This window comes from Hibiscus syriacus, unplaced genomic scaffold, assembly GCF_006381635.1.
Source record: "Hibiscus syriacus cultivar Baekdansim isolate YM2019G1 unplaced genomic scaffold, ASM638163v2 tig00110816_pilon, whole genome shotgun sequence".
NCBI classification, from domain to species: Eukaryota; Viridiplantae; Streptophyta; class Magnoliopsida; order Malvales; family Malvaceae; genus Hibiscus; species Hibiscus syriacus.
In genome coordinates, this window is record NW_024062873.1 from 84,846 (window position 1) to 98,972 (window position 14,127).

Below are 14,127 nucleotides of genomic sequence, written 5' to 3' on the forward strand. Positions count from 1 at the left end.
GATATATAATGATGCAATTAAATAACTTTGAGGGTTAAATTGATGAGAAAATACAATAGTGGCGAAAATAACAACTTGCGACTACTATAGGGGTAAAGGTAAGCCTTTTGCCAAAAAAAAATATATGTATATTGTATAAGGTTATAAAAAAATTTAAATTGAGAATAAATAGAATTATTAATATTTATAATTAAATTAACGTAGAAACTCAAATAATTTGGTTTGACTCAAAAAAAAATTCAAATAAAATTTGAGTTATAAAGATTGATTCAAAATTTTTAAACGACGATTCGATTGAATAATTACCTCTATTACAAACCCAATTTCAGATCTCGGATGTGTCATGTCGTTTTGTAAGCTTTGAGAAACAAAACGAACCTATAATTGTCGTTTTGAATCATTGAAAGAGATGGTTTGAGAAATGAGCCAGGTCCAGCAATGCAAAAAGATACAAGCCTTTGATTTGTTGAAATGTTTTTAAGGAAATTAGAATATGTGAAGTAATTAGAATCGGTTAGGAATTGGAATCAAATTTCATATTCTATTTGGTTGGCAGAAAATAGAATTGGAATCCAATTTCATATTCAGTTTGGTTTGCAGACATATTAGATGAATTCGATTTCAATAATGTAAAATGACAGAATTGTCCTTCTTGTTTTTTTTACTTTATTTATGTTTGTTTTACAACTTACATGTAGTAATATATTATAAAAAAATTTAAAAAAAATTAATTTTTCATTTTATTGATTGATTATTCATTTCAATAAATTATAAAAATTATGCTAATAAACATCATAAGTTAAAATCATCGCAATCAAAATATGTTAATAAGTTACCAAAAGATAGAGTAATATTTCGATACATTCCAATCAGAGTATGTTAATTAGTTACCAAAAAATATACCAAAAACTATTTTTATTTAATATATGAATTAGAAACCTGACCCGACATGACACAAACTAATAAAAAAATTATTTTTATTCAATAAAACATTGATTTAATTGAAAAAATTATATATAGAGGGGTATTATTGTAATTATTCCTAAATATATAACGTAAAATTATATATTTTTTTCGGGTGGGGTTCGATTTTTTTCACCCTAAATCCGAACCCGACCCGAATATCACACTTAAAAAAACCTGACCCGACTCGAATATCACACTAAAAAAACCCGACCCGAATATCACACTTAAAAAACCCGACCCGAATATCACACTTAAAAAACCCGACCCGACCCAAACAAAATAAAGTTTCACCCGATCCAACCCGAATATATGAATTAGAAATCCGACCCGACCTGATCCGAAATAAAAAAAAAATTATTTTTATTCAATAAAAACAGTGACTTAATTGAAAAAAATTATATATAGAGGGGTATTATTGTAATTATTCCTAAATATATAAGGTACAATTATATATATTTTCGGGTCGGGTATTTTTCACCCTAAAACCGAACTCGACCCGACCCGAATATCATACTTAAAAAAACCGATCCGACCCGACCAAAATAAAGTTTCACCCGACCCTAAATAATAAAAAAATATTTTTATTCAGTATATAAATAAGTTATAAAAGATTGATGAGGGTAGTATGGTTAATTTCAACTCCCTCCAACAAGAGAATTAAATTTCATCTCCAACAAGGGAATTAAATTTCATCTATTATTGATGAAAAGTTGAAGCCATGAGGGAATCCAATTCCTTTAAAAAATTTAAACCAAATATCGTAAATTGGTGGAATTAGATTCTAATTCCCATAAATTTTAATAGATTCATGTCAACTAAATATCACCTTTGTAATTGATTTTTAGGGCGGCTGATCCTATTCTACTCAATCACCAACCCAAAAGTTGACCCACCACGCAATAGGACCTTTTCCTTTGGTTGAAGTACATAAAAATTTAATAAAAAAAAGTACATGAATAATAACTCAATTATGTTAAAATAAAATTTTATTATTAAAATTTTGAAAGTTATATAAATAAAAATAAAATTTTAAAAAATATTTTTTAATAATTTAATATTTTTTTATAATTATTTAAAAAGCTTAATGATTATTTATAATTTTTAAAATTTCAATAATTAAAAATATTATTTTAACATATATATTTTTTTATTATTTATGTACTTTATTCTTTTTTTTTAAAAATGATTTTATTTTGTTTATTTATTTTAGAAACATACAAAGCAAAAGAACAAGATAATGCTTGTCATCAGCTTATAGACTTTCTTTTCTCATAATCACAGTTCCTAATCAACCCCCACCACCTCCCATGGAGCCATGCCCACCATCACTCCGCCGCCCGCCGCTAGCCCTCCATAAGCCATCCTTTATCCTCCTCATCCTCCTTATATTAGTATCTCCCACTTTCGCTGTTGATTTCCTCTTCAATTCCTTCGCCACTGCCATCAACACCACCAATCTCACCCTCATCAACGATGCCCAGATCGACACCTCCACCGTCCGCCTCACCAACGACTCCAATCAGTTCTCCTTCGGCCGCGTCTTTTACCCCACCACCCTTCGCATGAAGCCAACTTCTAATTCCTCATCACTCTCTTCCTTCTCAACAGCCTTCGTTTTCTCTGTCTTACCGGAAATCTCCACCAGTCCCGGGTTCGGCCTCTGCTTCGTCCTTTCCAACTCTACTTCACCTCCTGGCGCTCTAGCTAGCCAATACTTCGGCATTTTCACCAACGCCACCACCCCTACGGTGGCTCCCCTTCTAGCAATCGAGTTCGACACCGGTCAAAACCCGGAATTTAATGACCCCGACGGCAACCATATAGGGATCGATTTAAATACTATTATATCTGCTCAAACAGCTCCAGCTCAATATTTTAATTCTTCAAATGGTAGTTTCGTTCCTTTTAACATGCGGACGGGTCAAAATGTCCATGCTTGGATTGATTTCGATGGCTTAAATTTTGAGATCAACGTCACGGTTGCTCCCGTGGGCGTTCCCAAACCCTCGAGGCCAACGCTTAATTATAAAGATCCGGTGATTGCTAACTACGTTGCTAGTGAGATGTTTGTCGGATTCTCCGCTTCCAAGACTCAGTGGGTCGAGGCTCAGCGAGTTTTAGCTTGGAGCTTGAGCGATACGGGAATTCTTCGAGAGATTAACACAACCGGTTTGCCTCGGTTCTTTATAGGATCACCATCTTCTTCTTCTTTGTCACCTGGAGCCATTGCTGGGATCGTGATTGCTTGTGTTGCTTTAGTAATTATTTGTGGATCTGGGTTTTATTTATTTTGGAGGAAAAAGTTGAAGGAAGAAAGTGAAGATGAGATCGAGGATTGGGAACTCGAGTATTGGCCACATAGATATTCTTATGATGAGCTTAAACAAGGAACCGATGGATTTTCGAATGAAAATCTTTTAGGCTCCGGTGGGTTTGGTCGTGTTTTTAAAGCGGCGCTTCCAAATCAGGCGGAGGTTGCGGTGAAGTGCGTGAACCATGATTCGAAGCAAGGACTAAGAGAATTCATGGCTGAGATCGAAAGCATGGGAAGACTCCAACATAAGAATCTTGTCCAATTGCGAGGTTGGTGCAGGAAAGGCAATGAACTCATGCTTGTTTACGATTACATGCCTAATGGAAGCCTTAACCGTTGGATTTTCGACAAACCAAAGAAGCTTCTCGGCTGGAGACAACGGCTGTTGTTGTTGGCCGACGTAGCGGAGGGTTTGAACTATCTGCACCATGGCTGGGACCAAGTTGTTGTTCATAGAGATATCAAATCGAGCAACATTTTGTTGGATTCCGAAATGAGAGGGAGGCTCGGAGATTTTGGATTGGCTAAGTTATATGAACACGGACAAGTTCCCAATACAACCAGGGTGGTTGGAACCTTGGGTTATTTGGCTCCTGAATTAGCCACGGTGGCAGTTCCTACGGCGTCTAGTGATGTATACAGCTTCGGCGTGGTGGTTTTAGAAGTGGTGTGTGGACGACGGCCATTGGAGATGTCGACGGAAAGGGAGGAAGAGCAAGTGTTGATGGATTGGGTGAGAGAGTTGTATGGAGAAGGGAGGTTGAGGGAGGCTGCGGATGGGAGGTTGAGGGAGGAATACGACGGCGAGGAAGTGGAGATGATGTTAAAGCTGGGGTTGGCTTGTTGCCACCCCGATCCTTCGAAGAGACCCACCATGAAGGAGGTGGTTGCGGTTTTGGTTGGGGAGGAAGTGGGTGCTGCTCCAGGTGAGTTGTTAAATGATCTGGCTCGTGGTGGCGGCAGCGGTGGAGAAAGAGTTTGAGAGGCGGCGCCACCTGCCTGAAGACTGTTTCATTTTGTTAAATATTATTCTGAGAGTAATAATGGCGGTGGTGGAACATGGTTGTTGACTTTACATGTTGTGTTACTTTTGATCAAATTTTGTCAATATTATTTTTGTTGAAAGCAATAATCAATGTTTGTGCTGACCGCTTAATATTGTTTGTGGGTCAATATTTTTTTCTCTATTCATTAGGGTTTGGTGGTGGGTGAATGATTTACCATTTAAATTAGAGTTGTCTACCTAACCTCAAGCAATAAGTACCATGATCTCAATTCAAATCACCAATATTTCTCAATTGGTTCATAGGTTGTCAATCCTCGAAAAAATGGTTGTCCCTTGTTTTCATATGTAATGGGATAAGGAGGAAGTAAGTTAGTAGACTGCCCCCAACATTAAGTTGAGAGCAATTTCCGTAGGAGACCTCCAAATTATGAAATGCCCTTCATAGGACGACTTTAAGATTAAGAACCTTGTGCTCTACCAACTGAGCTGGATGGTCATTTCTTGTGAATCCTCGAAAGTGAGTACTTATTATTCACTTATAATCACTTCCATTCCTAGAATTCTCTCTATCGATTTTGATATATTGGACTCCAAACGGGTAAAAATTGTCTCACACTCAAGGGTACAAATTAATTTATTTCAGTGATTAAAGAAATCAAGGGTTCGAACACTTACAATTACAAGAATGATTAGGCGTTTATGAATTACTTGCCATCTTAAGGGACTTAACTATTGAACCACATAGAAAAGACAAGTGTCTTCTTACCCATAATCAACATCTTTAATCCTTTGATCTTATACAGTTTGACTCTTCTCTTTTGACAACTCAAAACATTTTTATAAAATGAATTATATAATTTAAAATCATAAAATTTGATTTGAAAATAGACTCGAAACATACAATTTAAGTAACTAAAACAAAACCGTATAATAAATAATCTAAATTCAAAACATTTTTATAAAGTAGAGTTCTTTATCTCGGTCCAAATATATTGCGTCATTTATCGTTAAATTATCTTTTTTATTTCTATTTTGATTATTAAATTAATTTTTTTTTTAAATTTATCACTAAACTTTTAAATTATTCTTTTTTTTATCTATCAAATTCTCAGGACTTTACCCTAATTAATCTGAATCGACTCGTGTCGTACACTTAATTTTTGTGGGTAAGTATTCCAACGGAGATTTTTTGCATATACAAAAACTCAAACTTAGGATGTACTTAAATAATATCAAATTACTTACCGCTTAAACTAATCTCGTTAATGATTTATTCATATTTTAATCACTTGACACTGATTTTTTTTTATTATTTTCATCATAATATTTATATTTTATTAATATTAAATATTACGAAAAACTAAATTTAATAAAATATTAGTGATCATTTATATATTTTATCCTTTAATCAATTACCCAAAAGTACACATTTGAATAGACACAAACCCCACACCTGCACCAATCAAAACGCAATTGAAATGGTCCATTTCTGTAAAACCCAGTTTCCTTGTACTTTCTCGCCACTCACCTCCTTCAGTTCCTCTAAGCTTAAACTCGAAAGCCAAGAAGAAGAAAAAAACAGCGCAGCTTCTAAAACTCGATACAAGCTTTTGCAAATTCTAGAGGAAAATGGGTAGCTTCACGCTTGGGGAAATTTCAGGGCTCAGTGAAGAACTTGTCAAGAAAACATGTTTAGTTTCCATGGCAGCACACAAGTCACCGGATAAGCTATTCCTCGTAGAAAATTCTCGTACCTCATCCGATGTATTCTTCAGCTTCACCGGATCCTGGTCTGCTGCTCACTGTTTCACTCGACAACCTTTCGGGGAAATCAAGGTTGACCAGTCAGACTTGCTGTGTCCCAAGGGCAACGATAAAGTTGCCACATCTCTTAGAAGTATTGGTCGTTATGAACTCGCGACTGTTAATGAAGGGTTTTTGAGAAGATTTGAGAGGATTTTGGTCACATCTCCGCTTCAAACTGAGGTACAGATTAATTACCATTGACTTCATATTTCTGTTAACTTTTCCCCACTTTTAATTATAAATGTACTTGTCTTTGGATCCGGATGTTTATGTACTTATTGAGATTTTAGTATTAGTTTTACTGAAACTGTGGGATTAGATTCCGTTTACTAACTTTTTCTAGTTAAGTTTACATGGTGTTAAAAGGGCAGTTAAAATGAAAACCATTGGCCAAATTAATGGATTTGTGAAAGCAAATGAGCATAGCTTGAAATTGATGGCTATGATTTTTGATATTTCTCAGGTAGAAAAAGCTATTTTGGAGGAGGAAGATAGTATTTACTGGACATTCTTCTGGTGGTGCCGTAGCTGTTCTAGCAAAAGTTTGGTTCTTGGAGCAGTACTTGAAACCTGAGAAAACTATGATGTTGCCTCTTTGTGTGACGTTCGGATCGCCTCTCGTCGGTGATTTCATTTTCAACCATGCTCTTACGAGAGATAACTGGTCTCAGCACTTTCTGCATTTTGTGATGAGATATGATATCGTCCCTCGTATTTTGCTTGCCCCTTTGTCTTCCATGGGGCAAGAACTAGAGCACATCCTGTGTCTGTTGAACCAGAAGGGGGTGTTTCCGATTCAGGGATCTATTGTGGAAGCATCAAAGTTTTACAAAACGGTGATGAGAAATGTATCAGCTGTTGCCAGCCATGCTGCCTGCCGATTAATGGGGAACACGAATCCGATATTGGAAACTGTAGCAAGCTTCATCGAGCTAAGCCCTTATAGGCCCTGTGGAACTTTTGTTTTTTGCACTGGACATAGGAAGCTGGTTTTGGTAAGAAATGCAGATGCTATTCTGCAACTACTGTTCTATTCTTCTCAGCTGTGCTCCGAGAATGAACTTAAATCCATCTCCGAGAGAAGCCTCAACGACCACTTCGATTATCTAAGTAAGCTTCAAGAAAGCTTAAATAAGCCACTTGTGGAAGCACTTCCGCTTTCGCTGAACGGTGTAACTGCTGAGAACATACCAACAAGCAGTGCCTTGAATGACCTTGGCTTGGTAAGTATTATTTTCGCCTGTTCAACTTGTGAAAATATGCCCTTCACTTGATCAGTCTTGTCCGAAAGTCGTGTTATTCCTAACGTGATCGCTTTGCTGGTGTCTTCGAATTCCAGAGCGATAGAGCCAGGCTGTGTCTTCGGGCTGCAGGAGAGCACGAAAAGCAAAAGTTAAGTAACCAGCAAAGAATGGATAGTAAGAAGAGGAACATCGTATCGGGACTTCAAGCACTAGAAGAGTACAAGACCAAATCTGCTTTCTGCATTGTGGGATATTACGACGCCTTTAAGATTTCAAAAGACGAGGATGATTTCAAAGCAAATGTAAAGAGGCTGGAACTAACAGGGATATGGGATGAGATTATTGAAATGCTGAATAGGTATGAACTCCCTGAAAGATTCGAGAGCCGAAAAGAATGGATAGAGCTCGCAACCAAGTAACGTCGGATTGTTGAGCCTTTGGACATTGCCAACTACTATCGGCACGCAAAGAACGAGGACATCGGACCCTATATGTACAAAAGCAGACCAAGGCGCTACAGATACACCCAAAGGTGGCGCGAGCATACTTTGAGAATGCCTGTGGGATCGAGTGCAGAATCTTGTTTCTGGGCCGAGGTAGAGGAGCTCTATAGGACTACCAACCCTGGAGCATTTGAAGACATCAGGGAAAGAACTATAAAACTGGAAAGAGAATTGGAGGTATGGTTTCATAGTAAGCAAATAGGCAATGATGTGTTTTTGAAAGGCTCCACTTTCACCAAATGGTGGATAACACTCCCTCACCAACACAAATCCGCCTCCCGAATCCAGGGTTTAATCAACAGCTAAGATTAGATATCTATTCTACGGCTTAAAGAAACCGATGAACAAGCATCGGTGACTGATCTGGCAGCTCATTAACTACAGTTTCATTTTGATGCTCGCTATCAACAGCTCAATAACTTGAGGCTGCCAGAAACCAAAAGGAATATCACAATTACATAAGCTTACATTCATTGAAATGTAAGTTGTTTCATTTCATCCTCATAGATAAACTACCTACTAGAACTACTACTATATATATTACCTGATCAGTTCATATTTACTGAGAGGATATTTTGTTAGACCAATATTTGTTTCTATTGCACAAACTGGTTATTATTATATCTAGAAACGCAGTATTCCCGAACACGAGATGAACACGAGCCATCTCTGGCTAGAATCCCTTCCAGGTCTCCTATAATTCTGGCCAACCATATCTCCAGGTTTCTTTGTACTTCCTGTAAGTTGTTTCTAATGGAATCCATGGATCGTTTCATGCCCACTTTGGCCGTGGCTGAGCTTCCGACATCATCCCTGTTGTAACTCTTCCCGATCTCGGTTTGTAGTGCCATTAGCTTTTGTCCAGTTTCAGATGCATGCTGCTGAAGCCGAAACGCTTCCAGCAAAAACTCAGTCTGTCTTTGAGTTCGAAACTCTAGACTGAGTGTGGGTTCAGAGGGATCACTAGCCTGCTGCAAGATTAAGAAAAAGATTCTAGTGAAGAAATAGAAATAGTCGGTTACATATATGGATCATCTCCAAAAAGGATTGATCATCCAAGTTAGGCAAAATTTTAATGTTATTATTAACTGCAACAAAATCATCTTCAATCAAAACCGTAGAAAACCAAGCCGTAAATGGAAATGCACCATTGGGTTCCTCACATAGTCCTGTTACATATGTTTGAGTTCCATTTTGAAACTTTATATGGTATATATGGCTCTTAACAGTCCAAGATTCACAAGTAGAAAAAGTAGCAGAAAAATACAATCTAAGGCAGATATGTCTTACCATTCTTCTGCAGAGATCTTCAATCTTTGCAGTAAGAGCTTGATATCTTCTGGCCTGCTTTCTCATTAATGAAGGTACCCTTGAAAATTCACTTTTACCAATTTTTTCCAAATTCAATAGTTCCTGTTCAAGCAGCTTTAGCTTAGAGGAAACTCCAGTTGATTCACCGCCTACCTTCCAAGGTGATTCCCTTCTGAAGAAAAAATATAAATTGATCCTTCATCAGCCACAGCATTTCACATGAACATATTTTAAGAACCAATATCTACTGTACCTTGCAACAAAATGCTTCATATGATACAAAGATTCGAGAGATTCATACTTTACATCCTGCGATCATAAACATTAAACAATTAACCTTTAACAGTCACAGATGTAGCAAATTATTCAGGAAGAAATAATAAAATATGGCAAATAAATGGCCTGTGAATCCTCAAACTTTCAAAGTTCAAATACAAAGTTGAGAAATCCTCAACATCTGTCATGTTTTAACATTTTTTTTAAAAAAAGGAAAAAGTTTAAACGATTATGAGAATGCTTAACAATGCGGTAAAAAATGACAATATTAAACAATTTCTCACAAAAGGCAATCAATTTCACGCTCTCATCCCTCATTTATTCATTCTCCCCTCAAAGACAAGTACGACAAGACCAGAATCCACACAATAGTACTCATGGCAAGTATTAAAACCAGTCATGCATGACCAGATCCATCTAATATCTTCAGATGGTAGTAAATAGTGTGCGCAAAATATTCTGTTTTACGTTTGATAAGAATCATAGTTGATTGATATGAGGTCAGTTGCCAATATTATGAAAGGAACTAGACTTACAAATTTTAAAGTATGTGAACTGAATCAAAATCATATAAATGCTTCTTGAAGCTGCTTTGGTTGCAAGTTGCAACTAATTGAGGCCTTGTTGACTTTTATATGAAATTGTATAGGTTATGATGCAGTTGTCATGTCTTAGTTAAGGGTGGTCCAGCCACATGAGAGGGCTTAATCAGAAACCAAAAGCTACTTTTTGAGTGGGCACCAAACCAACATATCATGAAAAGGAACAAAAAGAATCAAGTAAAGAGAAAGGACTACATGCATTAAGCATTAATGATAAAGAGACTAATACACAACTCAATACAAACTTCATTGCAAACTGAATATTCTGAATGATGAAGATGGATGAGCAAGAAGACATCAATCCAATTATTCATTGTCATCTTTAAGCAGAAAGCTTCTGTCGGTATAAGGAATTTCGTAACGCAACCTACGGCAGAACAGAAGTTAACCAGTATGCAAAGCAGAGGTAATAAATGGTGGCCATTCAGCAAAAAGACTTTGGATTCATGATACAGTGCTCTCATGTTTGACCAAATTTTTACAGACCCTTCTAAGTTCTAAGTAGCGGCTTCCTTGTACCAAATAAATAAATGAGAAGTAAAAGGATTGAAGCAGTGCCTTTTTCTATTTAAAAATTCAACAATGAGAATTTCCATTCTCTCTCCGAGATACAGAAAAATATGGGATAAATGAAAGTACAAAAAACAAAGAGTTGGCAGGAAAGGAAAAGTTATAGTTCTACTCCTACTGATTTAAGGGTTTTCACCATAATTTGTCTCCTTTGTTCCGCACAATCAGAAGAATAAATAAATAAATAAATAAATAAATAAATAAGAAAAACTATGAGATATTTCAACATTCCCAGTAATCTAGTATTTGCTTGGGAACCAGAAAGATAAAAAAAGAGAGAGAGAAAATGAAGAAGAAGAGTGAAACAAACCTGCCAGGCAGTAGCTCTGTCTACCCAAAACTTGGAAGAAGCTGAAGCCAATAAATCTGAAGTGAAAGGAAAATGCCCGTTGTTTGCAACATTGAACTTTACTTGGCTCTCCCTGGAGTCTTCCGCGGCGAATTCCTCCTCCATTTTTTCTTGTTCTCCACCAGCAGCCCTATTGTTAGAGATGAAGCCGATAATGTCCTGGAGCTCCTCAATTTTCCGCTTGGATTCATGGGTCTCCTTCTCTAGCTCCTCGATCTTTGCTCGCTGATCCTGGATCTGCTGCAGAAGCTGTTTCTCCTCGGCTTGCCACGCGTTCCTGTGGGAAGCGAAGATCTCCACCACTCTGGCGTTTGCTTTGGAGTCCTCTTTTCTCCTCGACTTCATCTGCCTCAACTGTTCCTCCGCCGTCAAAAGCCTTGACATGATATCTCCCACCCGGGTTTGTAACTTGGGAATCAAAGAGAGTGAACACTCGGGAATGTAAGCCAAGAAAATACTGAAACTGACTCCGAGATACAAAGAAAGCAGCTTCTGGGTTTGCTGCCTGAGAATTTGATTATCATTTTCTTCACATTCGACTTCACATTCACCTGCTGTCGCCATCAACGGAGACGAAGAAGAAGCAAAGAGGCTATGAGTGCCTTGGATTACGTTACCGGCGTTGAAGGACGGGTGAAAAGGCTTTGGGAAATTTCGATTTGTGTTGAAAAGAATCTGCCAGCCCCATTACATTAATGCCTATTCTCCTTTCTTTTCTCTGTCTTGTTAACATCGTTATTTATTTATTATATCCTTAATATAAAAATAAATGTATAAATTATATATTTTTATTTAAATGCTTAAATCTTTCTTTATATGTTTAATGTTTTTAATGTTATTATTTCGGTATTTACGTTATGACGGTAAATAAATGTTTTTTTATTAAAAATCAATCAATTAGTATTTAATGTGTGATTTGATTTTTTATTTTTTTTTAATTTTTTTAAAAAATGAAATTCATAATTTTTTAGATACTATTTTTTTTATTTTTCATAAAATGTCCCATGACTTTTAATTCCGACACCAACCACCACCGACGACAATCTTACACTTATCCGTTAGCCATCAATTCATTTACTATCCCTCGACCACCCATCCACCAATTGAAATAAATATGTGTTGCAATTTAGAGATTGATGGATTTAGGTTTATAAATTTTGGGGTTTGATGCCATAATTGACGTCAGTTGATGGATGGGTAGAATGCGACAAGTAGGTAGGTCGTTGAAGGGGACAACAACGACGATGGATAGTCGACGGATGAGGTGGATGCTTGAGATTAAGGATTTTGAGATTTTTTTTAGATTTAAAAAAATTATATTTTTTTAAAATAATAATAATTTTAATTTTTTTTAAAAAAAATAAATTTTTAAAAATTTAAAAAGGCATTATGTGTCACATTCTGAGTGGTTAATGGAATTTTTTAAAAATATCAATTACGATCGAGAAATAAACATCCCATTCATGTGTTGTTCCAGAAAAAACATGATGGGAGTTTGAGATTGTGTGTGGATTATACGGCATTAAACAAAGTGACTGTCAGGAATAAATATCTCATTCCTTTGATTGCAGATTTGTTCAACCAGTTGAGTAATGCTAAGTATTTCACGAAGTTGGATTTCAAGTCGGGATATCATGAAGTGAGAGTTACCGAAGGGGATGAACCGAAAACGACATGTGTAACTCGATATGGGGCATTTTAATTTCTTGTTATGCTTTTTGGACTAACCAATGCTACTGCTACTTTTTGTACTTTGATGAACCAGGTGTTCCATTAGTACCTCGATAAGTTCGTAGTCATCTACTTGGATGATATAATGATATTTAGCTCTTTTATGGAAGAATATTAGGAGCATATTCGATTGATGTTGGCGATATTGCGAGAAAATCAATTGTTTGTGAAAAAGGAGAAATGTGCTTTCGCCCATACACAAGTCCAATTTTTAGGCCACATCATTGAGCAAGGGTGCATTCATATGGATAAGGAGAAGGTAAAGGCTATCCAGAAGTGGCTGACCCCACGAAAAATTAATGAGCTTAGATCTTTCCTTGATTTGACCAATTATTACAGACGTTTTGTGGAAGGTTATTCCCGTAGAGTAAAATTACTCATTGATTTACTAAAGAAAGGTTATGAGTGGGTTTGTTCCAAGAATTGTCAAGAGGCCTTTGATAATTTAAAGAATGTGGTGATCAGTGAACCAGTTCTTTGTCGGACCTTGAAAACCTCTAGAAGTAGAGACAGACGCGTTCGATTTTGCAATTGGAGGGGTACTCTTATAAGACGAACATCCCGTGGCATTTGAGAGTATGAAGTTGAATGAAACTGAAGTGAGATATACATCTCCGGAGAAAGAACTTCTAGCAGTAATTCATTGTTTGAGGATTTGGAGGCATTACTGTTGGGTTCCAAATTTGTGGTAAAGAATTATAATACACTAGTTAGCCACTTTTTTACGCAACCGAAGTTGACTGCAAAGCAAGCTAGATGGCAGGAGTTTCTAGCAGAGTTTGATTTTAGCTTTGAGCATAAGGTAAGGAAAAAGAATCAGGTAGTTGATGCACTGAGTTGCAGGGCAGATTTGACAGCACTCCGACGTTTGGCTCTCATATCTACTAGTAGAGTGTCCAACAAAATTCGTCAGCTTATTGTGAATTTTTCCAAGAAAGATCTGCAAGTGATGACACTCATGGAGATGGTTAAGAAGGGCCATTCAAAAATGTTTTTGGATAGAAAATGGTTTATTGATGACAAAGGGGCCACGAATGATTGTTCATCGTGTTGGGAATCTGAGACAGAAGCTGTTGAGGGAATGTCATGATACCCCATGGGCTGGGCATCCTGGTTGGAGGCACACTTTTGCTTTGTTGGGAAAATGGTATTATTGGCCTCAAATGCTCCAAGATGTGATGGGCTACACCAAGACATGTATTATCTGTCAACAAGATAAGGTGGATCGACAAAAGACATTCGATTTGCTCGAACCACTACCGGTACCCGCTCGACCTTGAGAGAGTATCTCCTTGGATGTTATATCACGCTTGCCACCGGTGGGAGATATTGGATCAATTCTGGTGGTAGTGGATATGTTCTCGAAGTATGCCACTTTTATACCGGTATCGAAGTATTGTTCGACAAAAGAGATTGCTAGGTTGGTGTTTAAACACGTGGTGAAATATT

At 36.9% G+C, this 14,127-nt stretch overlaps 2 protein-coding genes and 1 pseudogene across 3 annotated transcripts; 2 read left to right on the plus strand and 1 right to left on the minus strand.

Annotated features, from left to right (window-relative positions):
* The first annotated feature begins 2,241 nt into the window (after nt 1–2,241).
* On the plus strand, nt 2,242–4,334 carry LOC120141953 (L-type lectin-domain containing receptor kinase S.1-like). Its single transcript, XM_039156713.1, has one exon. It carries the CDS (start codon nt 2,274–2,276, stop codon nt 4,260–4,262), a length of 1,989 nt encoding a protein of 662 aa, XP_039012644.1. The 5' UTR covers nt 2,242–2,273; the 3' UTR covers nt 4,263–4,334.
* A 1,414-nt stretch (nt 4,335–5,748) lies between these two features.
* LOC120141949 lies at nt 5,749–8,403 on the plus strand (annotated as a pseudogene).
* On the minus strand, nt 8,312–11,638 carry LOC120141950. 2 transcript variants are annotated; one of them, XM_039156710.1, is made up of 4 exons: nt 10,909–11,638; nt 9,404–9,459; nt 9,130–9,322; nt 8,312–8,807 (listed from the first exon to the last, which is right to left on the minus strand). In XM_039156710.1, exons 1-4 carry the CDS (start codon nt 11,509–11,511, stop codon nt 8,436–8,438), a joined length of 1,224 nt encoding a protein of 407 aa, XP_039012641.1. In that variant the 5' UTR covers nt 11,512–11,638; the 3' UTR covers nt 8,312–8,435. The 2 variants fall into 2 exon arrangements, with proteins under 2 accessions (XP_039012641.1, XP_039012640.1); XM_039156709.1 differs by having other exon boundaries at nt 8,312–8,810; nt 10,909–11,625.
* Nucleotides 11,639–14,127: the final 2,489 nt, after the last annotated feature.